Source organism: Pipistrellus kuhlii, unplaced genomic scaffold (assembly GCF_014108245.1).
Source record: "Pipistrellus kuhlii isolate mPipKuh1 unplaced genomic scaffold, mPipKuh1.p scaffold_m20_p_1, whole genome shotgun sequence".
Lineage (NCBI taxonomy): Eukaryota > Metazoa > Chordata > Mammalia > Chiroptera > Vespertilionidae > Pipistrellus > Pipistrellus kuhlii.
Window position 1 is genome coordinate 82,146,311 of NW_023425404.1, and position 25,626 is coordinate 82,171,936.

The following is a 25,626-nucleotide window of genomic DNA, read 5'->3' on the forward strand; positions in this document are numbered from 1 at the left end:
GTAAATGGGATCTTTGTAATGGTACTAGATTTATAATCAAAAGATTACGACCTAATATAATTGAAGCTGAAGTATTTAACAGGATTTGCAGAGGGAAAGGTTGTTCTGATTCCAAAAATTGATTTGTTCCCATCTAACACTGGCTTCCCATTTAAATTAATTGGACGACAGTTTCTTGTGATGCCAGCATTTGCAATGACTATTAATAAATCACAAGGACAAACTCTAGACGGAGTACGAATATTCCTACCTGAACCCAGTTTCACACATGGTCAGTTATCTGTTGCTTTTTCTTGAGTTCGAAGATTATGTGACGTTAAAGTTAAAGTTGTAAATATTTCATCCCAAGGGAAATTAGTCAAGCACTCTGAAAGTGTATTCACTCTTAATGTGGTACACAGGGAGATATTACAATAAGTTTAATCACTTTATCAGTCATTGTTTGCATCAATGTTGTTTTTCTATCATGTTTTTGCTGTTTTCATATCATGTTTTTGTTGTTTTTATATCATGTATTTGTTGTTATATCACTTTGTTATTATGTTTAATAAAATTATGTATTTCATATACACTTTACTCATTTCCTTTCATCTCTTACACTTCTATTATAGAGAAAGGACAAATACAATATTAAAATATTTCCTCTAATTAATTCCCTTTCAATGTGCATGATTTCATACACCAGGCCACTAGTTGTTTAATAAAAAGTTTATTGTCTTGTTACATGAGGATGAGCAGGGAGTAGTGAAGCAAAGGCCCTTTACCATCACTTACCTAAAGGAAGTAACACCATCTGTAATAATTATTTTAAAGACTTTTAAGGGGAAACAATAAAGAAGAAATGGGTCAATGGCATTTAGCTGTGCTATAGACCAGCACATGAATCTGATATTCATGTAGCACTGTGAATCCAGGGTCTAAATTATATTGGAAAATGTAATATGCTGTTTAAATATCCTATCTATTATAATAAAAGAGTAATATGCAAATTAACCATCACTCTATTAAACCCACAAGCCAACAGGAGCAAGCATGCAAATTAACCTAACCAAGATGGCCAGGTCTCTGTGTAAGACTACAAAGTTTCAATTATAGAAGATAGATAAATCCCAACAGAAATGGCTGCCACCACTTGGAGCAGAAGGCTTAGCTCCACTCCAGGCTACAAAGTTTCAATTGTAGAAGATAAATAAATACCAGATACTTGGCCTCTGCTTGGGTTGCCAGGGGACATGGCTGGCCTGAAAACCACCACAGGCCTCTCACCCAGGCCACCCCATGCCCCAAGGGAACCCCCTACCCTAATCTGGAACACCCTTGAGGGCAAACCAGCTGGCCCCCACCCATGCACCAGGCCTCTATTCTATCTAATAAAATAGTAATATGCAGATTGACCATCACTCTGACATGCAAGATGGCTGCCCCCATGTAGTCAAAGATCCTGCCCCCATGTGGACACAAGATAGCCACAAGATGGCCAGCAGGGGAGGACAGTTGGGAGGGACCAGGCCTGCAGGGGAGGGCAGTTGGGAGGACTGGGCCTGCAAGGGAGAGCAGTTGGGCAATCAAGCCTGCAGGGATGGCTGTTAGGGGTGACCAGACCAGCAGAGGAGGGAAGTTGGGGGCAAACAGGCTGACAGGGGAGCAGTTAGACATCAATCAGGCTGATAGGGGAGTGGTTAGGGGGTGATCATACTGGCAGGCAGAAGAGGTTAGGAACAATCAGGAAGGCAGGCAGGTGAGCAGTTGGGAGCCAGCAATCCCGGATTATGAGAGGGATGTCCGACTGCCCATTTAAGCCTGATCACACCAGGAGTGGGTCTAAATGGGGAGTTGGATATCCTTCGAGTGGTCCCAGATTGGAGAAAGTGCAGGCTGGGCATAGGGACAACGCCCCTACCCCATGCACAAATTTTGTGCACCAGGCCTCTCTTTAATTATAAGTATCTTTAAAAAGTTATTTTTAATGTGAACGAAATCTCAAGTTCTTAGAAAATGAACTATATAAAAGAAGCACTATTATTATTGTGTATATTAAATAAACTAGGACATGTTCACATTCAAAATTTTAGATGAATTAAATCATGTTGTCTCAAATATGTTCAATTTTAAATGTTTTTTGTAGGAAAGATAGTATAAATTGGCAGTGTTCCAACGTATATATCCTCCTCTTACAAGAGCATCTTGTGGTTCATTCCAAAACACTCATGCCTTTGTCAGTTAATCATTTTTAAATATATACACTCTTACTTTTGAGATGCTTGCTTGATAGGTCCCTCATATTTTAGTTTTTAAAATTAGATAAATCAAATCCAATAAAATAAATATTATTTAATATACTAGTACAATATTAGCTGTTTCTTATTGTTTTTAATTGATGAATTTAAAAAATGATCCCAAGTAATAGTGACTTAATATTTTTTTACTTGAAGTTTCTTTAGCTCTATAGAAATTTACATGTTTACAAAAATGCAATGAAAACATCTTTGTGATAAAAATGTTAAAAATTCTGATCTTATACTTCAAGTATCTCTCAGTATCTTCTTATTAAGAGGTAGCACTAATAAAGAAGTTTGGGCTTTCCCCACACAGCTGAACCTTAGTTGTACACTCTTCCCTTTATAAAATATTAATAAAATCTGCTACTTAGAGGACAGTGTGTAGTTACTTTTGTCATTATCCTTGCAGTATATATTCAAAATTCTGTTTTTCAAAGTTACTAAGTTTATTTTTATGTTCTCTACTTCTTCAATATGTTATATAATCTATGCTAATAAAAGGGCAATATGCTAATTAGACCGGAAAGACCAGACGTCTTCTGGACATCATTCTCAACGTCGTTCCTGACAAAGCTGGGGCCCAGCCCTGGGGGAAGCCAACTGTGGTCCTGGGTACCTGCAGCCAGCCAGGGAAAGCCAGCCCAAGTCCTGGGTGCCTGTGGCCAGCCAGGAGAGAAGCCTGGGTCCTGGGTGCCTGCGGCTGGCCAGAGGTTGGGAAGCCCGGGTCCTGAGTGTGGGAGCCAAGGTAGAGATGGTTAGGGTCAATCAAGCAATCAGGCAGGCGAGTGGATAGGGGAAATTAGGCAGGCAAGCAGTTAGGGGAAATCATGCAGGCAGGTGAGTGGTTAGAGGCAATCAGGAAGGCAAGTGGTTAGGGGTGATCAAGCAGGCAGGCAGAGGGTTAGGGGTAACCAGACAGGTGTGCAGATGAGCAGTTAGGAGCCAGTGATCCCAGATTGCAAAAGGGATGTCAGACTGCCAGTTTACCGTAGGCCTCATCCCTGCAGGTTTGGGCCTAAAACAGTACTCAAACACCCCCTGAATTGCAAGAAGGTGCAGGCTGGACTGAGGGACACTCTCCTGTTTATGAATTTTGTGCACTGGGCCTCTGGTTTATTTATAATATAGTTACATGTATTGGTTAATTGTTTGTGTTTTTTATTCTCTCTCTCTGCTGAGTGATTTAAGGGGTGTGTGTGTGTGTGTGTGTGTGAAATCATTACATAGTTAAGCTATACAAAAAAGTTCTGCTTAGAGAAGTGTCACATCCCCCCCCATGATTACAACCCTATCCCCATTTCATCTCTAATTAATACTTTTTCTCACAAAGATATGCATTATTCTACTTTATGCATATATAAGAACTGAACAAATAAGTAAATATATTGAAGATATTGAGACACAGATTTATCATTATTAGAGAAAGAAGAAACAAATAAAGGAAAGGGAGAAGGCTAGAATAAGCACTGATATTCAGTTGGATTCAGAAGTATCAATATGAACTCATGGTTCTTAGTGTATATATAGACAAATAGATAATAAAAATATAAATAGGATATATATATGGTGTACATACATATATTTCCAAGCTGACAAGGCATGGCAACTGTGATATCCAATAGGAATGAGTATACCTAGTGCCCAGATCTGGGACTTAATACCATTTTTCAATAGAATACCAAAGTTCCTTGCATAAATGGCTGATTCTAGAACAGAGGTATGGAAAATATTAGCTAAGGCTGCAACACAGGAAACAGAGAGAGATCCAAACAAGATGAACATAAAGAGATTCACACCATACTTAAAATGGCAAAGGTTAAAGACAAAGAATATTAAAAGCATCAAGAGAAAAGCAGTTCGTTATTCAAAAGAGAGCTACCATAGTCTGTCAGCTAATTTCTCAACAGAAGTTTTGCATGCCAGAAGGGATTGACAAGAAATAGTGATGAAAAGCAAGGATCTATAGCAAAGATTACCCAGAGAGAGAGAGAAAGAAAAAGATTACCCAGCAAAGCTATCATTTAGAATCAAAGGACATATAGACCTTTTGAAATAAGTAAAAGTTAGAGTTCATCACCACCAAACCGGTATCCAAAACTGGTTTGTTCAAAGGATTTCTTAAAGAAGATAAAAAATATTAATAATAAAATGGAAAAAATACATATAAATAATTAAATGTAAATAGATTAAGTATTCTAATCAAAATATATAGGGTAGCCTATATGACTCAGCCATAAAAAGAATGAAATATTGCCATCTGCAACATATGGATGGACCTACAGGGTATTATGCTAACTGAAGTTAAGTCAGAAAGCAAAAGACAAATATCATACGATTTCATAGAAGATGATTTGACTTTGGTTGGTGGGCACAGAATGCAGTATACAGATCATGCATCATAGAAATCTATATAATCTAACCAATTTAACCCCAATAAATATAATAAATAAAAATTAGAGTTTATTTTAAAAGAAAAAACAAAATAAATGAACAAACAAACTCATAAAGAGAACATTTTGATGATTGCCAGATGGAGAGGGAGTTTGGGAGATGGATGAAAAAGGGGAACAGACTAAGATATACAAATAGCCAGTTACAAATAGTCATGGGGATGTAAAGTACAGCATAGGGAATATAGTCAGTAGTAATGTAATAAGTAAGTATGGTGTCAGATAGGTACTAAACTCACCAGTGTGATTATTTTGTAAGTTATATAAATGTCCAATCACTATGTTGTACACCTGAAACTAATATAATATTGTATGTTAAATGTAATTTAAAAATTAAAAAACTATTTTTAAAAAATAAGGTAAGCCTGGAACAGTAAGTGGGGAAATTCTAAAGAAAATTATAACAGCATGTCAAAAAAGCCAACTTGAAGGAGTTCCCAATGGCTAAATCTAGAGTATTTTAGCAGCAAAATAATAGTGTTGGGCTATGGAATAAAATAAATATCTATACATCCATCTATACTAATAAAAGCGTAATATGCTAATTAAAGTGTAATGTGTCTTTTGGATGTCCTTCCGACAAAGCTGCAGTGGCTGCAAGGCCCGAAGGCAGGCAGCCATGGTGGCGGCTACAAGGCCCAGGGCTCAGGCAGCCATGAGCCCTGGAGGCTGTGAGACCCGGGGCTCAGGTCTTGCTGCCATGGCAGCTGGCAGTGGTAGCAGCAGCAAGCAGGTGATGGAGGCAGCGCCTTCCCTCATCAGCCAGTCGTGTCCTGCATGGGAGGCCAGACTAAGCCATCAGTAGGACATCCCCTGAGGGCTCCCAGACTGTGAGAGGAGGCAGGCTGGGCTGAGGAACAACGCCACCCCCCCACCCCAATGCATGAATTTTTGTGCACCGCGCCTCTAGTATTACTATAAATATTTAATTGTCAATATTTGACAAAGGAGGGAAAAAAATACAATGGGGAAAGACAATCTAGAATAAATGGTGTTGGAAAAATTGGACAGATACATACAAATAATAAAAGTAGACCACCTTCTTACACCATACACAAGAATTTTCAAAATGGATTAAATACTTAAATGTTAGACTCAAAACCATAAGAAATCCTAGAATAAAATATGGGCAGTGAATCCTGGACATTTCTCATGCAATATTTTTTTCTGATAATAGTAATATTTTTTCTGATACATCACCTTCAATAAAGGAAATGGTGTGGCACCTCTACACAATGGAATACTATGCTGCTGTAAAAAAAGAAGGAACTCTTACCATTCGCAACAGCATGGATAGACCTGAAGAGCATTATGCTAAGTGAAATAAGCCAGTCAGAGAAAGATAAATATCACATGATCTCACTCATTTGTGGAATGTTTTTCTCTTGCTTTGTTAAATATTAATTGACAACAAAGGCATGGGGTTATTTTTGGCTGTCTATTCTGTTCCATTGATCTCTATGTCTGTTTTTATGCCATTATCATGCTGTTTTTATTACAATGGCTTTGTAGTACAGTTTAATATCAGGCAGTATGATTCCTCCAACTTTGTTCTTCTTTCTCAAGATTGCTGTGGCTATCCGGGGTCCTTTGTGGTTCCATATAAATTTTTGGAATATTTGTTCTTGTTCTGTGAGGCACGCCATAGGTATCTTACTAGGAATTGCATTGAATCTATAGATTGCTCTGGGTAGTATGGACATTTTAATTATGTTAATTCTTCCTATCCATGAATACAGTATATGTTTCCACTTGTTTGTATCTTCTTCAACTTTTTTCTTCAGTGTCATAATTTTCAAGGACAGCTTTTTTGTATTCTTGATTAAATTCATATCTACTCATTTTATTTTTTCAAAGCAATTTTAAATAGGATTGTTTTTCTTTTTCATAGTTCATTATTGGTATATAAAATGCAACTGGTTTCTGGATTCTTTTTGTATCCTACTTCTTTACTGACTTCCTTTATCAGTGCTCGTAATTTTTGGTAGAATTTTAGAGTTCTCTATATACAGTGTTATGTCATCTGCAAATAATGACAGTTTACTTGTTCCTTACCTATTTGACTGCATTTTGTATCTTCTTATCTGATTGCTGTTGCTAGGGCTTCCAGTACTGTCTATAATAATAAAAGCATAATATGCTAATTAGACTGGACAGCCAATCGACATTCTGGACAGCGTTGTGGACGGCCATCTGGACAAAGCCAGGGCTGCGAGGGCTGAGCCCTTTGCGTTGATTTAATGCGTCGGGCCTCTAGTATTGAATAAGAGTGGTGAAAGCAGCCATCCCAGTCTTGTTCCTGATCTTAAGGGAAACACTTTCAGTTTTTGCCCATTAAATCTATGAGCTGTGGTTTGTCATATATGACCTTTATTAAGTTGAAGTATGTTCCCTCTATTCCCATTTTGCTGAGAATTTTTATTGTAAATAGGTGCTGGATTTTATCACATGCCTTTTCTGTATCTATTGATAAGTTCACATGATTTTTATTCTATGGCCTTTTTGTACACCAATAATGAACTAACAGAAAGAGATAAATTTTAAATTAAAAATCATCACATTTACCATTGCAACAGAAAATTAGGATACCTAGGAATAAACTTCACTGAGAAGGTAAAAGACTTGTACTCAGAAAACAACAGGACATTGAAAAAAAGAGATAAAGACATAAACAAAAGGAAAAATATATTGTGTTCATGGAGTAGTATAATCAACATAATTAAAATGTCCATACTACCCACAGCAATTTATAGATTCAATGAAATTCCCACTAAAATATCAACAAAATACTTCACAGACCATAGATTTCTGGGTTATTAATTTTGTATCCTGATACATTGCCGAATTCATTTATTAAGCCTAGTAGGTTTTTGATGCAGTCTTTAGTGTTTTCTGTGTACAATATCATGTCATAATATTGACAGTTTTACTTTTTCTTTTGGATGCCTTTTATTTCTTATTCTTGTCTCATTGCTATGGCTTGTACTTCCAGTACTATGTTGAACAAGAATGGTGAAAGTGGGCATCCCTGTCTTGTTGCTGTTCTTAAGAGAAATGAACTTAGTTTTTGCCCATTGAGTATGGCTGTAGGTTTGTCATGTAAGGCTTTTATTATTTTGAGGTATGATCCCTTTATTCCCACTTTGCATAAAGTTTTTATCAAAAAAGTGTATTGGATTTTGTCAAATACCTTTTCTGTATCAATTGATACAATTATGTGATTTTTATCTTTCAGTCTGTTTATGTGATGTATCATGTTTATTGATTTGCAGCCTTGCATCCCTGGATTAAATCTGACCCGGTCATGTTGTGCGATCTTTCTAATGTAATGCTGGATCTGATTTGCCATAATTTTGTTGAGGATTTTAGCACCGATGTTAATCATGGATATTGGCCTGTTATTTTCTTTCTTTATAGTACCCTGTTTCCCCGAAAATAAGACAGTGTCTTATATTAATTTTTGCTCCCAAAAATGCTCTAGGTCTTATTTTCAGGGGATGTCTTATTTTTCCATGAAGAAGAATACAGTACACATTTATTGTTAAATGAAAATAAAGGAAATTTATTACCTGTATACGGTACGGTAGTACGGTAGTTGTCAACACAAACCAGACAAACTGTGAATCCTACAGTATCAAGAATTTACTCATTCAGTGACAATCATGTCATCATCTTCTGGAACATCATCATAACAATCCAATTCCTGAATTTCCTAGTGAATTTCTTGTGACTCCATTTCTTTCAGAATCAGTGGACCAAATCTCTCATGTTTAGCCTGGGGGGGGGAGGGGAGGGCCTTATTTTCGGGGGGATGCCTTATATTTCACTCAGAAGGAAACCTGTAAGTAGGTCTTATTTTCAGAGGATGTCTTATTTTCAAGGAAACACGGGTATCTTTATTTGGTTTTCAGATGAGGGTAATACTGATTTCATAAAAAGAGTTTAGATTCCTTTTCTAGAATTTTTTCCAATAGTTTCGAGTAGTATAGGTTTAGTTCTTTGAATGTTTGGTAAAACTCCCCTGTGAAGCTGTTTGGCCCAGGGCTTTTGTTTGCTGGAAGTTCTTTGTTTTTTGTTTTTTATTACTGTTTTTATTTTCTCCATAGTTATGGGCCTATTTAGATTTTTTATTCTTCCTGATTGTGTTTTGAAAGATTGTATTAATCTAGGAATATGTCAATTCATTCTAAGTTGTCCAGTTTGTTGGACTAGTGTTTATTGATTTTAGAGAGAAAGAAACATCAATGGAAGAAAGAAACATCAATTGGTTGCCTCCCCACTGTGCCTTGACTAGATCAAATCCATATCCTAAGTATGTGCCCTGACCTGGAATCAAACCTGCAACCTTTAGTGTACCAGACGACACTCTAACCAACTAAATGACCTGGCCAGGGCTGTTTATGTTTCATTTTTATACTAGTAGCCCTGCACACGAATCCGTTCACCAGTAGCTCTTTGTGGGGCCTGGCCGCTCTTTGCATGTGCGTTGCCCAGAGGCCCTCTGTGGCTGGGGTCAGGAAGCTCTGTGCCCACTGTCCAAAAGCCCACCAGGGTGGAACACTTGCCTTGTCACCATGGCGATGAAATCAGGCCACTCATGCTTCTCATTCTCAGCAGCTGCCTCCTCAGGACTGGGGGACTCTGGTGGGGCTGAGGAGACTGGGTGCTGCCATCTTGTAGCTATGGGCGCCACCATCTTTGTGATGAAGTTATGGTTAATTTGCATATTACTCTTTTATTAGATAGGATTTTAAATTTAAAAGCCTCAAATTCCTTATATAGCCCTCTAGATTGTAAATATCTTCAGAGAAGTTGCCAAGTCCTGTATACATTTTGAATTTTCTGTGTTCCCCAGCAAGGCTAAGTTCCAGTAATAGCTTTCAGATTTATTATATAATGTCTGATAAAACTAGGACAGGAAAAATGAAACAATATTGAACACTTATTAGTTAGCCAGGAAATGGAAGTTATTCTCATTTTCCTCCTTGCTCTAAACTTATTTAACCATTTTATTGGCTTTCTGTTGCTGCTGTAACAAATTACTACAACAGTTAATAGCTTAAACAACACATTTATTATCATACAGTCTCTGTAGTTCATAAGTTCTTCACAGATCTCACTAGGGCAAAAGTCTAAATGTTGACAGTGTCATTTTTTCTGTATACTGTAGGAGAAGATCTATTTCCGATTTCACATTCTTTTAATTGTAGTACCAAGGACCCTACATGGTACCCCTTTTTAGTCATACCTTTCTCCCACCACAAACCCTGGTACCATGGTCTATTCTCTGTCACTATAGCTTGTCTTTTTCAGAATGTCAGATGAACAAAATCATACAATATGAAACATTTGTACTGCTTTCACACAGCATGTCTTTGAGATTTATTCAAGATGTTGCATCAGTTGTTTGACTTTTTATGGTTGAGTTTTATTCCATTTTATGGATATATCAATATACTTATCCATTTATCCACTGAAAGATATTTGGGGATATTTATGGAGATTATGATTAGAACTGCTATTAACATTTGTATATATGTGGGGGGTTTTTAAACATGGTTTTCATTTCTCTAGGGTAAGTACCTAAAAGTGGTAGTGTTGAGTAATGTGTCAAATGTATAATGTTTTAAGAAAATACAAAACTGTTTTCCAGTGTGGCTATACCATCCCACAAGTAATGTATGAAAGATCCACTTTTTCCACATTCTCACCACATTTAATTTTACCAGTTGTTTTTTACTTCAGCCATTCTAAAATGTATTTTTTATACTAGATGTTTTCACTTTCTTTTCCCTAATGACTGATAAGTTTGAACATTTTTTTTTATATATTTTATTGATTTTGTACAGAGAGGAAGAGAGAGGGATAGAGAGTTAGAAACATCAGTGAGAGAGAGTCATCGATCAGCTGCCTCTTGCACACACCCCCTACTGGGGATATGCCCGCAACCAAGGTACATGCCCTTGACCGGAATCGAACCCGGGACTTTTCAGTCCCCAAGCCGATGCTCTATCCATTGAGCCAAACCGGTTTCGGCAGTTTGAACATTTTTTAATGAGTTTATTTGCTATCTGAATATCTTCTTCAGTGAAGTGTCTGTTCATGTCTTTTGTTCATATTCTAATCAGGTTACTTATTTTACTTTTGTTTTATTATTGTTTTCAGCATTCCTTATAGTTGTAGTAAATATTTTTCCCCTGTTTTTAGTTCGCCTTTTCATTCTCTTATAGTTTTTCACGGAGAAAAACTTTTAGATTTTGATTAGGTCAATTTTACCAATTTTTTCTTTTATTTATTACACTTTTGGTGTCATGTTCAAGAACTTTTTACTTAACCCTAGATCACCAGAATTTTCTCCGTTGTGTCCTTCTCTTTTTTGTTTAGATCTATTATCTATTTTGAGTTAATCTACACTAATAGAAGAGAAAAATGCTAATTGACTATACCTTCGCTATGCCCACAGCCAATCAGAGAGTCATGCAAATTAACCCAACAAAGTTGGTGGTTAATTTGCATACACTGAGGGAGGGAGGAGTGAAGACTGAAGACAGCATAGAAGGAAGAGGGAGGGAAAGTGGAAAGCAAGATGGCTGCTGGAGGAAAAACACGGGTGGTGCATGTGGCCATAGCAGCAGCCGCAGCAATGGGGCAGGCGGAGGTGGCGCTGCAAGCCCCTCCCGCCCCGCCTGCCACAGCGGGGGAGGGTGGGGGGGGACAAGTGGCAGTGGAGGGAGAGAAGCCTGCCAGAAGCCCTGTTCTTGCAGGAATCTTCCTGCAACAGGCCCTAGTTTTTTGTAAAACAGAAGATTAAAGTGAGGTTCATTTTTTTTTTAATGTGGATGTCACATTGTTTCCACACTGTTGAAAGGCTATCCCTTTCCCTATTGAATTGCCTTTGTACCTTTATTAGAAATTTGTGGGAGTATATTTCTGGACTCTGTTCTGTTTATCTGTGTGTCTATCCTTTTGCCGATATCATGTATTATTACTGTAACTTAATAGTATTTCTTAAAATTAGGTGATGTTATTCCTTCAACATTTTCTTTTTAAAAATTGTTTTGATGACTATTGCAGTTCCTTTACCTTTCCATGTGAATTTTCAAATAATCTTATCTATCTGAAAATCCTGCTGGGATTTTTATTTCAATTTTATTAAATCTATAGATCAATTTGGAGTTATTTAACATGTTTATCATGTTTAGGAATTTTCCAATTAATGAATGTGGTTTATCTCTCTATTTAGATCTTCTTTGGGGTTTTTTGTGCTTATGAGAAAAACTTTTATTTTTTCCAGTTTTATTGAGATATATTTGATATGTAATATTCTGTAAGTTTAATATATACAATGTGATTTAATGCATGTTTATAATATGAAATGATTATTATTGTAAGGTTAATTAACACATTCATTGCCTCACATAGTTACCATTTTTTGTGTGTAGTGAGAACATTTAAAATCTACTCTCTTAGAACTTCCAAGTAAACAATAAAGTATTGTTAACTACTGTACATGAGGTTCCCAGAATTTATTCATCTTATAACTGGATGTTTGTACCTTTTGATTGCCATTTTTCCCACACACACCCTCCAGCACCTGGCAACCAACAATCTATATTTTGTTTCTATGAGTTAAGTTTTTTAAGATTTTGTATATAAGGAGGTGATATATTATTTATCTTTCCCTGTCTGACTTATTTTACTTAGTATAATGCCCTCAGGTTCATCCATACTATTGCAAACTGCAGGATTTGACCTGGTGCACGGGGGGGTGCGGGGGTCCCCCTCAGCCCAGCCTGCACCCTCTCCAATCCGGGACTCTTCTGGGGATGTCTCACTCCTGGTTTAGGCCCGATCCTGGCAGTTGGACATTCCTCTCACAATCCTGGACTGCTGGCTCCTAATTGCTCACCTGCCTGCCTGCCTGGTTACCCCTAACTGACACCCCCACCAGCCTGATCGCCCCTCACTGCCTCTGCCTGCCAGACTGATCACTCCTAACTGCCCCGTCCCGTCCCCCACCCCCACCCCGCTGCAGGCCTGGTCATTCCTAACTACCCGCCCCCTCCTGCCGGCCAGGTCACCCCTAACTGTCCCCTCCCTGCTGGCCTGGTTGCCCCCAATTGCCCCCCCTGCAAGCCCTAGTTACCCCTACTGCCCCCCTGCCAGCCTAATTGCTTCCAACTGCCCAGCACTTGCCAGCCTGGTCACCCCCAACTGCACCCCCCTTGCCAGCCTGGTCACCCCCAATTGCACCACCCCCACCAGCCTGGTCATTTCTAACTCACCCCCGATGGCCTGGTCACCTCTTACTGTCCCATCTGCTGGCCTGGTTGCCCCTCACAGCTCCCCTACCCCCACCAGCCTGGCTGCCCCATGCAGCCTGCTATTCAGTTGTTTGGTCATCCCTCACTAATCCCCCAGCCAGCCTGGTCATAGGCAGCCATGTTGTGAGGACATAAAGGTCAATGTGCATATTACCTCTTTATTAAATAGGAGATATATATATATATATATAATTTACTTTATCCATTTATCACTAACTAGAGACCCAGTGCACAAATTCATGTATCAGTGGAGTCCCCTGGCCTGGTCTATGGGATTGGGCCAAAACCACCTCTTCGACATCCCCCAAGGGGTCCCGGATTGGGAGAGGATACAAGCCAGGCTGAGGGAACCCACCAGCATACAATCAGGGCCGGGGAGAGATGTAAGAGGTTGGCCAGTCAGGGAGGGACTGCGGGAGGGCTCCAGGGTGTGTCCAGCCCATCTCACTCAGTCCCGATTGGCCACATCCCAACAGCAAGCTAACCTACCAGTCAGAGTGTCTGCCCCCTGGTGGTCAGTACACATCATAGTGAGAGGTTGAGTTGCCTTAGCATAACATTAGCATATACACTTTGATTGGTTGAACAGCTGATTGGACAACCAGACACTTAGCATATTAGGATTTTATTATATAGGATGGACACTTTGGTTGTTTGTATGGTTTGGCTATTGTGAATAATGCCCCAATAAACATGGGAGTGCAGATATTTCATATAATTGTTTCTTTTCCTTCAGATATGTATCCAGAAGTATGATTGCTGGATCATATGGTAGTGCTAATTTTTTAATTTTATTTTTTAATTACAGTTAACAATGTTGTATTAATTTTAGGTATACAATATAGTGATTAGACATTTATATCCATGCATCCATATTGATATAAATAATAAACATATACATGGGAAGAGGGGAAGAACTAACTAAAGTGATAGTTCTATTTTTAATTTTTTTAGGAACTTCCACACTGTTTTTCATAGTGGCTGCACCAATTTGCAATCTCACCAACAGTGCATGAGAGTTCCCTTTTCTCCACATCTTCACCAGCATTTGTAAGCTCTTGTCTTTTTAATAATAGCCATTCTGACAGATATGAGGTGATATTTCAATGTGGTTTTGATTTGCATTTTTCTAATAAATAATATTGAACACACCTCTTTATGTATGTATGAGCCATCTGTATATCTTCTTTGGAAAACCATCTATTCATGTCCTTTACCCATTTTTAAATTGATTATTTGTTTTGCTTTCAAGTTATATGAGTTCCTTATATATTTTAAATATTTACTCCTTTTCAGATCTAGTTGACCACATGCAGGAATTTACTTCTGGGCTCTCCTTCTTTTCCATTAGTCTATGTGTCTTTTTTTTAGGCCAGTAACATACTGTTTTGATTACTATAGCCATGTGGTATAGTTTTAAATCATAAAGTGTGATATATCCTGCATTGTTCTTACTTCTTAAGATTGCTTTGGTTGTTTGGGGGTTTTTTGCGATGCCATATAAATGTAAGGTTTTTCCTATTTCTGTAAAAAAATACACATCTGGGATTTTGATAGGGGTTGTATTGAATCTATAGACGGCTATGAGTAGTATAGACGTTTTAACAATATGAATTCTTCTAAAAATTATGAACACAGGATATCTTTATATATATTTGTCTCTTCTTCAGTTTCTTTCATCAGTGTCTTTTATTTCTTAATGTACAAATCTTTAACTTCCTTGTTAAATTTGTGTATTTTTTATTGTTGTTTTGTTTTGTTTTGATGCTATTATAAATGAGACTTTTATTTCTCTTTCAGGTAGTGTCTAAAAATGCAGCTTATTTTTGTACGTTGATTTTTTTTATACTGCCATAGGTCTTTTTTGTTCAATGCTTTGTTTTTCAAAACAAAGATAATAAACATGATTTGTGAGATTTACACCTATGTATTCGTTTTTTGGAAGGATAAACTGTTGGAAATATTTTATTTTTAATTAATTTCCATTTGTTTATTTTTTCCATTTGTTCATTGTTGTTAAATAATAAGCAATATGGCTAATTTTTGTGTGTTGACCTTGGATCCTGTGAATTAGGTAGTTCTAGGAATTTTTTTGTAGATTTCCTTGGAAATTTCATGTAGATAATCTCAAATACAGACAGCTTGATTTATTTCTTTCTAATCTTATATTTTTATTGATTTATTACAAATTGTCAGGTGTGGTAAAGGTGGAGATTTTTCCTTTTTTCCCATTTTAGAGGGTAAGTATTCAGTCTTTTACCCTTAAGAATAATGTTAGCTACAGATTTGTTTAGTTTCCCCTTATCAAACTAAATTTTGATTCCTAGTTTGCTGAGAGTTTTCATCCTGAACAGATACTGAAATTTCTTCAAATTTAACTGCTTTTTTTCCTCACTTGATATGATCGTGTGTCTGTGCTTCTTTAACCTGTTAATACAGTAAAATGCATTTTCCAAATATTTAACCACCTTTGGATTCCCTAGTGAAAAGCTCTACTTCAGTCTTTTTTCTTTTTTCTTTTTTTTCATATATTGCTGAAATTGACTTGGTAATGTAATATATTGTTGAAGGTTTTTGAATCAATGTTCATGAGAGATATTGGTCTATAATTTTCTTTCTTTTTGTACTGTTGTTATATGTCTTTGGTATCAAGGTAATCCTGACCTCATAAAATGAATTGCAAACTGTTCCTTTCCTTTTTTGTTTTATTGAAGATTGTTTAAATTTAGTGCTATTTCTTCTTTAAGTGTTTATATCTGGGGTTTTGTTTTGTTTGAGTTCAAGGAAAGGTTTTAAACTATAAATTCAGTCTTTAAAATAGCTATAGGAATATTTAGGATAGCCATTTTATCTTTTTAAGTTTTAGTAGCTTCTATAATAGTTTTGAGAAATTGATAGAAGTTTTCAAGTTTATGTGTGTAAAGATGTGAATCTTACAAGTCTGCTTTTAGGAAAATAGCTAATAATTACAAAGCACTTACTATATGCCTGGTATAGTGCCATGGACATACTCTATTACTTAATTTAATCCTCACAACCTATCCTAAGAGGTGCTATTATTAGTCCTCCTGATTTCTATTTTGTAAACTGATTATGTACTGACTCACAGGTTGCTTAGTGGGCATATAAAATGTTTCATTTTAAGTGTAAGTAGTTACAGTATATAATATCTGATACATTGAAAACGTTGACTTTATTTTCCATTCAATTTTTTTTCTTTTTAAATTTATTGGAATGGCATTGATTAATGAGATTACATAGGTTTCAAGTTATCATTTCTATGATACATGATCATTATAAAGGGTGGTAGTAAGGATATCAAATATATGATGATGGAAGACAAGTTGATGATGGGTGGTGGGCAAACTTACTATCAGTCATTTAATACCTACTATCAGTCATTTTTAAAAATATGAATAAACTTTTTTAAGAGTCAGAAATGCATATTATAATGTTTAATATTTGAACTCATAGTAGGTCCAGAATTATTTTTAAATATCTGCTGGCTTTTTAGTGTGGTATTACCTTTTCATTTCTAATATTAGTAAATTGTGGCATCCCTCTTTTTTGTTAGTCTTACTGCAGATTTGTCAATTTTACTTAACTCTTCAAAGAATCAGCTTTTTTGTTTCATTTTTTACTCTTTTGTTTGTAATTTTGTTTTTTGCTCTTTATTACTTCCTTCTCTTTGTGCTGGGTTCCTTTTGCTCTTTAAAAACATATATTTATATTGATTTCAGAGAAGAAGGGAGAGGGAGAGAGAAATAGAAACATCAATGATAAGAGAGAATCATTGATCAGTTGCCTCCTGCGGGCCCTCATACAGGGGACCGAGCCCTTAACTGTAATCAATCCAGGACCCTTCAGTCTGCAGGCTCTATCCACCAAGACAAACTGGCTAGGGCTGTTTTGCTCTTTTTTATGTTTTAACAAAGATATGAGAATTTTGTTTTGAGACTTTCTTTTATACCATAAGTATAAGGGTAATATGCTAATTAGACCAGGTGGCTGGACATCCAACTTCCTTCTGGACAGTTAGGGGGTGACTAGGATGGCAGAGATACAGTTGAGGGCAACCAGGCCAACAGGGGGTCAGTTGATGGGCCACCAGGTTGGCAGGGGGCAGTTAGGGGATGATCAGGCAAGCATGCAAGTGAACAGTTAGGAGCCAGTGGCCCCGGATTATGAGAAGGATCCCTGATTGGAGAGGGTGCAGGCCAGGCTTAGGGACAAACCTCACCCCCAAGCACGAATTTCTTGCACCAGGCCTCTAGTCCTATGTAATAAAACTCTAATATGCAAACCTACTAAATGGTGGAACAACCAGATGCTATGATGTACACTGACCATGAGGGGGCAGACTAATGCAGAAGCTGCCCTCTGGTGGTCAGTGCGCTCCCACAGGGGGAGCACCACTCAGCCAGAAGCCCGGCTCACGGCTGGCGGAGGGAGCCTCTCCTGCCTCTGTGGCAGTGATAAAGCACAGCAAGCCACGTGGTAAGGAGCAGCCAACAGGCAGGCAGTAAGGAGCGAGGGATCCTGGACTGTGAGAGGGATACCAGACTGCAAGAGGATGTAGGCCAGGCTGAGGCACCTCCTCCCCCAGGGCATGCATTTCATGCACTGGGCGTCTATTTTAATACTATAAATTACCCTTTAAGCACTACTTTGGTACCTATTTCAAATTTTGATCTGTTGTTTTTCATTTTCCCTTTGACCCAGGGGTTCTTTAAAAGTGTATAATTTTCATAATGGAGATTTTCTTACTTTTATGCTATTGATATCTACTTTAAATAAATTATAGTGAGAGAATATACTTTATATGATATCATTATTTTAAAGTTTTTAAGTTGTCATTAATGTGTATTGATGTCTCCAGTTATAATCATGGGTTTGCCTTTAAACTCTGATCTGTCAGTTATGTATTTTGAAGCTGTTACCAGATCCATTCCTACTTAAGATTATATCTTCTTCGTGAATTAGCTTTTATCAGTATGTAATGTTTCTCTGTATTTTAGATAATTTTCTTAGCTCCAAAATCTACTTTCATATTAAAACTGAGAGGTGATTGGGGCCAGCAGCCATGGCTCATATCCACTGAAGGCACCGAGTGATTGAGAACATTGTCGGCAGTGGATGCAAGTGGTGGCTGCCAGCCCTGATCGCCCCTCAGGAGCAGGGCAAGGTGGAGAAGCCCTGATGGATGATCAGGGCCGGCAGCCACCACTCACACCCGCTGATAGAGCTGAGCAATCGGGGCTGACACCAGGCAGGTGCGAGTGCCAGGCAGGACCGTGGTGTGTGGGAGCGAAGAATATTCAGTAACCACCAGAGGCTTGTCCCAGTGAAAGTGACAAGCAACTTACCTTGGTCTGGTACCTCCGCTCACCTGCTCCACCATCTCGCTGCAGCCAAGACCCACCATGTTCCACATATGCCCCATGGTGGTCAGCATGCATCAGAGTGACCAGTTGTTTGGTTGTCCAGTTGTTCCGCCTTAAGTCTATTTGCATATTAGTCTTTTATTGTATAGGATAATTACCATCTCTGTCTTTCAATGAGTGTTTCATTGGTATATTTTTTACATTCTTTTACTTTTAACCAGCCCATATTATTAGATATTAAATAACTCTAGATTGAGCTTGGTTTTTTTAAATCTATTCTAAAATCTCTGTACCTAATTGGATTTTTAGACTATTTACATTTAATGTAACTTTTGATGTTTGGATTTAGATTTACCATTATATAGTATTTGGTTTCTGTTTGTCCTCTTTGCTTTGTTGTTCTTCTGTTTTTCCTTTCTTGTCCTATTTTGGGTCATTTGAATATATTTTAGTATTCTATTTTTATTTTACTTTATCTCTTTATATAATTTTTAGTAGTTTCTCTAAGGATTAGAATGTGCATACTTACTTAAATTTTCATTCTACTTAGAACTAATATTTTACCACTCCAGGTGAAATATAGAAACCGATATGAGTCCCATTACCCTCCCTCCTTTATGTTGCACTTGTCACATGCACTATATAATTTCTCTTGTTCTCTTGCAGTCCTGAAATTTCAAGTTTCCCACTAATATAATTTTCCCTCTTTCTCTTCCATAAGCACCCAACCAGGGAATCAAACCCTTAAGCTAGGTATATACTATGACTGGGAATCAAACCCACAAATTTATAGAACGATGCTAAAGCCAACTGAGCCATCCAGCCAGGACTATTTTGTTTCTTAGTTTACACTAAGTCATGAAATTTAATGAGCATTTAATATAGTTCAGAATCTGGTCCCCACTTACCCCCTCTTTGTCCATCTTCATCTAGCCCTCTTCCCCTCTTCCCTCAGGCCAATACCATAATGTTGTTTGTGTCTGCTATCTTTTTGAATCATTGTCCCTTCATAGTTATGTATTATGTTCTCTGGCTCTTTTCAGGATTTTTTTTAACTTTAGTTTTTAGAGTTTGATTGATAGTTTCAGCCTGGAATTTGGAGGCTTTATCCTGCTTGAGATTCAATTTACTTCTTGAATATATTGATTTGCATCTTTTATTAAATTTTGGAAATTTTTAAGTATTTTTAAGGTTTTTGTATCATATTTCTATAATAGGGACAATAGGGAGGGAAGAGCAGAGAGCAGGGTCAAAGAAGACACAAAATGAGAAAAATGTGAACTGATCTTTAAAGAACTAGATGAGTAGAACTTAATCAGATAGAAAGGGTAATGGATCTTAAACAGAGAGAACAACTTGAGGAAAGGCAGGTACAAATATGTATTGTGTGTGTGGATATGTGTTGTACAGGAAGAGATGAAAGCAGGAAAGGAAAATCTGATTCATTTAGCCACTTTGCCTTATTAGAGACTTGTGGCCCTGCGCACACCTCAGCTGGCCATCCCAGCCACATAGCTCACTACCCCGCCCTCCTGCAGATCTGTTGTTATCTGTCACAGCTTAATGACGATTTGCATATTACCTCTTTATTATATAGGATTGTTGTAAAATATTCCCACAAACACATGGTTAGAAATGGTTATAAACACATTAGTATGAATTTCAAAAATGCAAGTTTTAGAATTTAGTACATGGGCTGTATGTACTAAGTAATCAGTCTTGTATTTTGGGCAGAGCTATTCTGCCATTGGATTCTTTTGGATTTTTACCTAAAATTAATTGCATTTGACATCTTTGTTTTTACTTGCTAGAAATTTCATATTAATGCAAAATGAACAAGTGGTTACCTCTTTTTACTTAAATTTGTGATATTTTCTCTTGACTTTTTAAATTAAACTTTTACTTTTGATATAATTATAGATTCACAAACAATTCAAAAGTAGTTTTAGATTCACATATAATGCAGATATACTATGTACTTTTTACCTAATTTCCCCCAATAGTAATATCTTGCAAAACTATAGCACAATATCACAACCAGAATATTAACATTCATATAGGCAAGATATAGGACAATTCCATCAACATAGGGCTCCCTATTTGCTTTTAATACACCCACCCTCCCCTAACCGCTAACAACCACTAATCTATTCTTCATTTTCATAATTTTGTCCTTTCAAGAATATTATTTAAATGGAATAATAAGTATGTAACTTTTTTGAATTGGCTTTTTTTCACTTTCCACAATTTATTGGAGATTGTTCTTTTTACAGCTATAATTCTGAGTAGAATTTCATGACTTCTTTTTCAGCTATATTTTGCCGTTATTTGAAAAAACAGGAGTTTTTCTCATCAGTATATTTGCTTTGAAATTTAGACTAAAGGCAAAACCTAGGAGCATCTTAGTTTTCCTTTCTAGATTGCATGTTAGTCATTCATAATGTATTAAGTCTTACAGGAGAGAAAATCTATGTACAAGTATAGTACTCTACTTTTCTTCTCTTATATTTCTTAAAATAGAAAAACAAAGCGCATAAGGGAGAATGCTGCTTGAAAAATATTTAGAACAGCCTCTGTTCCAGAATATCTTTGCGCTAGTCATGGATGGAACAGGAAAGAGCCTGTTCCTGGATAGCATTCAGCAGAGAAAAGTATGTCCACATTACAGGCGAGCTTTAGGGTCTTTCTGTTTTCATTAGTCAACATGTTTTTAGTTGTTGAATCAAAATTCTAGCCCCCAAAATAAGGGAAAGAATGGAGACTTCCAGTTTTTAAATTGTGGTAAATAAGTCAGGGACCAGATTCTGAACTATATTAAATGCTCATCTAAGGAAGGAGCCTAGATTATTATATTCTAAGGAGTAATGAAGGAATGAAAAAGTGAATAAATAATTGTATTGCAGACAGTGTTTAAGTGACTATAACTGTAAGTTAAAAAAATAGTAATTTCCAAAATATTATTTTAACCCTTACTATCATTGTTAACTTCACTTAACAGGCAACTCTGATGATTTTTATTTTTATTTAAGGAAAAATAGAAGGCATAGATATATAATAATTAATATATTACTATCATATAATTACCCAAAAGCATACTATTTATTATTTTCATTTCAGTAGATGCTTTGGAAAGAAGAAATAGAGTATTAGAGATTTTCAAACACTTAGCAAACTCTGGTACTTATCTAACAGTAATGGAAATACTTTACAAGTGATTTTTATATTGTCATTTTGCTTATGGCAAGTATAAAGTGAGAATTCTTCAGCATAAGTTAATATCATTATTATATACTTTATATAGTATTTCTTTAATGCTGATCTAAAGAGGCTTGCACATGTTTTAACTTTTTTATAGTGATCATCTTTAAGTACTAATATGCCAAAGTGATGGGTTCGATCCCCAGTCAGGGCAATATAAGAATCAACCAATGAATGCATAAATAATTGCAACAACAAATTGCTGTCTTCCCCCTCCCTCCCTCTCTCTCTAAAATTCAATAAAATATTTTTTAAGTTAATGAGTAAATCTGAATAAATCCACCTGATAATCCAAGGCACTTAAATAAATGCATGCTTTTATGTGAGCAAAGATTTTACTTGATTAGTGTTCTGTTTCTCCATTCAATTATCAAACTTAGGGAAAATCTAAATAAAGGTTTTTGACTGACATATTCAGTGGATTTGATTGGGGAACTGATAACTGCATAATGTTTCAGTATGTCTTTATAAGTATTCTGATAATAATTATGATACTTTTTTTAAAAAGCAGTTTTTAACTTCTTCATGTCTTTCTTATCTATATATGTTCTTAATAAATCTTAATAAATATTGTAAAATGTACCTGAATATGTAAAGTATACTTTTTACTTGCCCAAATAATCCATATATTGACTCTCTCTGATCTTATTCTGTGTAAAAGACTAGAATCAGATTACTTGGTTTGTTTAGGTAACACTAACCAAATAAACATAGGTATAGGTGGCAGAGGAGGATAAAAGGCACCTAGAAATGTTTATCAGTACCCTTGTTATTATTTACTACTATTTGTCCGTAGTTAGAATAATGAATAGAATGGGGGTGGGAGGGAAGTATAGTACCTTACGTCTTAACTCTGGGCAGAATGAAATTTGGGCCCAACTTCTAGTTGTGTAGTACTCTAGTTAGACAAGCAACGGTATAGTAAAAAGAAGTTTTGCAGCCATTCAGACTTTCATTTAAATTCTACTTCTGTCATCCAAAACTTCATGTCCTTGGGAAAGTTATTTAACTTCCTTGAGACTCAAGTTTTTTGTTTGTTTGTTTGTTTTTAAGTTATAAAATAGGTAGTTATGAAAGTTAAAGGAAATAAGTTTATGGAGAATCTGTGCAGTGCCTAGGACATAGAAATCTGTGCTTTGGGGAAGAAATGGTAAGTGGAGCCCCTCTCCTAAAAAAATATCAATATCCACCCTGACCAGTTTGGCTTAGTAGATAGAGCATCAGCTTATAGATTGAAGGATCTCAGGTTCAATTCCGATCAAGGACACATACCTCAGTTGCAGGCTCAATTCACAGCCCCAGGTTTGGGTGTGTGTGGAGGCAACCAATTGATATGTCTCTAGCACATCAATGTTTCTCTCTCTGTCTCTCCCCCACTCTTCCACTCCCTCTAAAGAATCAATGTAAAAATATCCTGGGATGAGAATTAACAACAACAAATAACACTAATACCCCACTGTGCTTATAATTCTAATATGTTTATAATTTCATAATTATATATAAATCTTCACTGATTTTGCTTTTTTAAATTTTTTGTGTGAGTTTGGTAAAACATCTGCTTAATTTTTATAAAGCTTTACTTTTTCTATAAGCTTTACTCCCCCCCCCCCAATTTTTCCCCAGATATTTCTTTTTTTTTTTTTTGAGGGCATGACTTAATAATTTGGAATTTATTTTTTAATTCCCTCCCCCTTCATTTTTCCCTCCCCACTAGCAGCTCATCCCCAGACCTTCACTGCACTATTGTCTGTGTCCATGGGTTATGCATATATGCATATAAATTCTTTGGTTTATCTCCCTGCCCTTCCATCTGAGAATCATCAGTCTGTTGCATGCTTCCATGTCTCTTGATCTATTTTTTTTTTTTTTTTTGGTCAGTTTCTTTTGTTCATTAGATTTCAAATATACAATATGAGAGATCATGTGATATTTATCTTTCTCTGACCAGCTTATTTTGCTTAGCATAATATCTCCTAGGGTCTGTCTCTCTATGCTATCTCAAAGGTTAGAGGGATTATATTCCAAAATATATAAAGTACTCATACAATTCAACAAAAGGAAGACAAACAATCCAATTTTAAAAAAAGGCAGAGAATCTAAATATACACTTCTCCAAAGAGGAAATACAAATGAATTAAGAGACATGAAAAAATGCTCATTGTCACTAATAATCATCAGATAGATACAAATTAAAACAAGTGAATTTTCTGGAAGGGCTACCATCAATAAATCAACAAACAAGTGCTGGTGAGGATGTAGAGAAAAAGAAGTCCTCGTGCCCTGCTGGTGGAAGGGCAGACTGCTTACAACCACTATGAAAAACAGTGTGTAGTCTCCTCAAAAAATTAAAAATGGAACTGCCATTTGACCAAGCATCCCACTTCTAGGAATCTATCCTAAGAAGCCTGAAACACCAATCAAAGAAAATACACACCCCTATGTTCATAGCGGCATTATTTACAATAGCTGAGATCTAGAAATAGCCCGAGTGCCCATCAGTAGGTGAGTTTGATAAAAACACTATGGTACACTGACACAATGAAACTATGCATCTGTAAAAAAGAAAAAAAAATCTTAAAAGCTTTACTTTTCAAGAACAAATTACTATATTTATAAAAGGAAAAATCCAAATTTAAACATAATCTATGAATTTTCTTTTTAGATTCCTATAAGTTAAAGTGTTTGTGGCATGTTGGTGTATTTTAATCTTTTGCTCTTTGATTTCTGCAGGAAAGGAAGGACAAGAAATCCTGGGGCCTGAAGCTCAGGCAGATGAAGCAGGATGTACAGGTACTGCCTTGCTGGTTCCTTTCATACTCTAGTCTTTGAACAAGGTCTTTTGTGTCACTGGTTTTTGCATTTGTGAGTCCTGAATTTAGTCTTTTTCCTTCTCTTTTATCTTGCCCTCATTACAAGTTTAAGTACCTAGGTATATAGGGCACCATATAAAAAGATAAAAGTTTGTATTCTTTAAATACAGTTGTCAACTTACAGGTTCATAGAATGGAGCAGATTTTCTATATGAATGTCAAGTAATCTACAGATAATAAAAAAAATAAGTGTTTGAAAGATTATTTGAACTTCTGTCAGGTTTTTTAATAAGGTTATAGAAATGCATATCTAACTATTCTGAGTTTCATTATTAGTTACCAGGATCTGCACTGAATTGACCATGAGCCAGAAACCAGAAGAGGACAAAATAAGCAAATATCATGGGTTAGCTGTAGACCAGATGATAATCATTAATATTGATGAGTTGAATGAACATGTCACAGCAAACAAGAGAATCACAAATTTTTCTTGTGATTTCTGTTAGTGAAAAAGGTCAAAATGAAGTTAAATTATATATTTCTGGCTGGCTAAAAGTATACACCTGAGCCTTAAGGCTATTCTTCTATAATGAATTCAAATCATATTTAAGTAGCAAAAGAGTACGTAAGTGTAAAATTTAAATCCAGATCTTATATATAATAATTCCAGGCACTTAAATTTTGTCATGTAAGTCAGCTAGAACTCTTAGAATGTAAATTTCAAAAATGAATTCCAAATTATTAAGTCACTTCCTCAAAATAATATATTAAATAGCAGTATAATTGTATTTTGTATATTGAATCATAAATATTTCTGTCATCTAGTTTTAATTTTTCTTTCTTACTTTCCTTGATTTGATATATATAGCTTTTTTCTTCTTTGCAGTACATTTTAGAACTATTCCATATATATTTATAAATTACCCTTAATTATGGAAGATGGGTATGTTTCATAGTAATGTGTCAAAACAGATTTCCTTCTATAATATAAGCATTAGCACCCCCATATTTGTCAGTCAGTTCTATGAAACACATAGTAAATCTTGTGCTTTTATTAAAGGTGCATTCCCAATTAAGTAATAATGAAATATTTGATAATTTATGGTTCCTGTAGCCTAAGA

At 36.2% G+C, this 25,626-nt stretch overlaps 1 protein-coding gene across 17 annotated transcripts in view; it reads left to right on the forward strand.

Annotated features, from left to right (window-relative positions):
• Positions 1-25,626, forward strand: part of ZEB1 (zinc finger E-box binding homeobox 1) — a 223,514-nt gene that overhangs the window by 153,725 nt on the left and 44,163 nt on the right. For 8 of the 17 annotated variants that reach the window (XM_045586072.1, XM_045586048.1, XM_036453608.2 and 5 more), the window contains one exon: positions 24,421-24,485. In XM_045586072.1, coding sequence (XP_045442028.1) covers positions 24,421-24,485 — 65 coding nt within the window. Of the gene's footprint in view, positions 1-14,079; positions 14,104-24,420; positions 24,486-25,626 lie in introns of those variants that run through there. The other 9 variants (XM_036453599.2, XM_036453616.2, XM_036453658.2 and 6 more) reach the window with 2 other exon arrangements.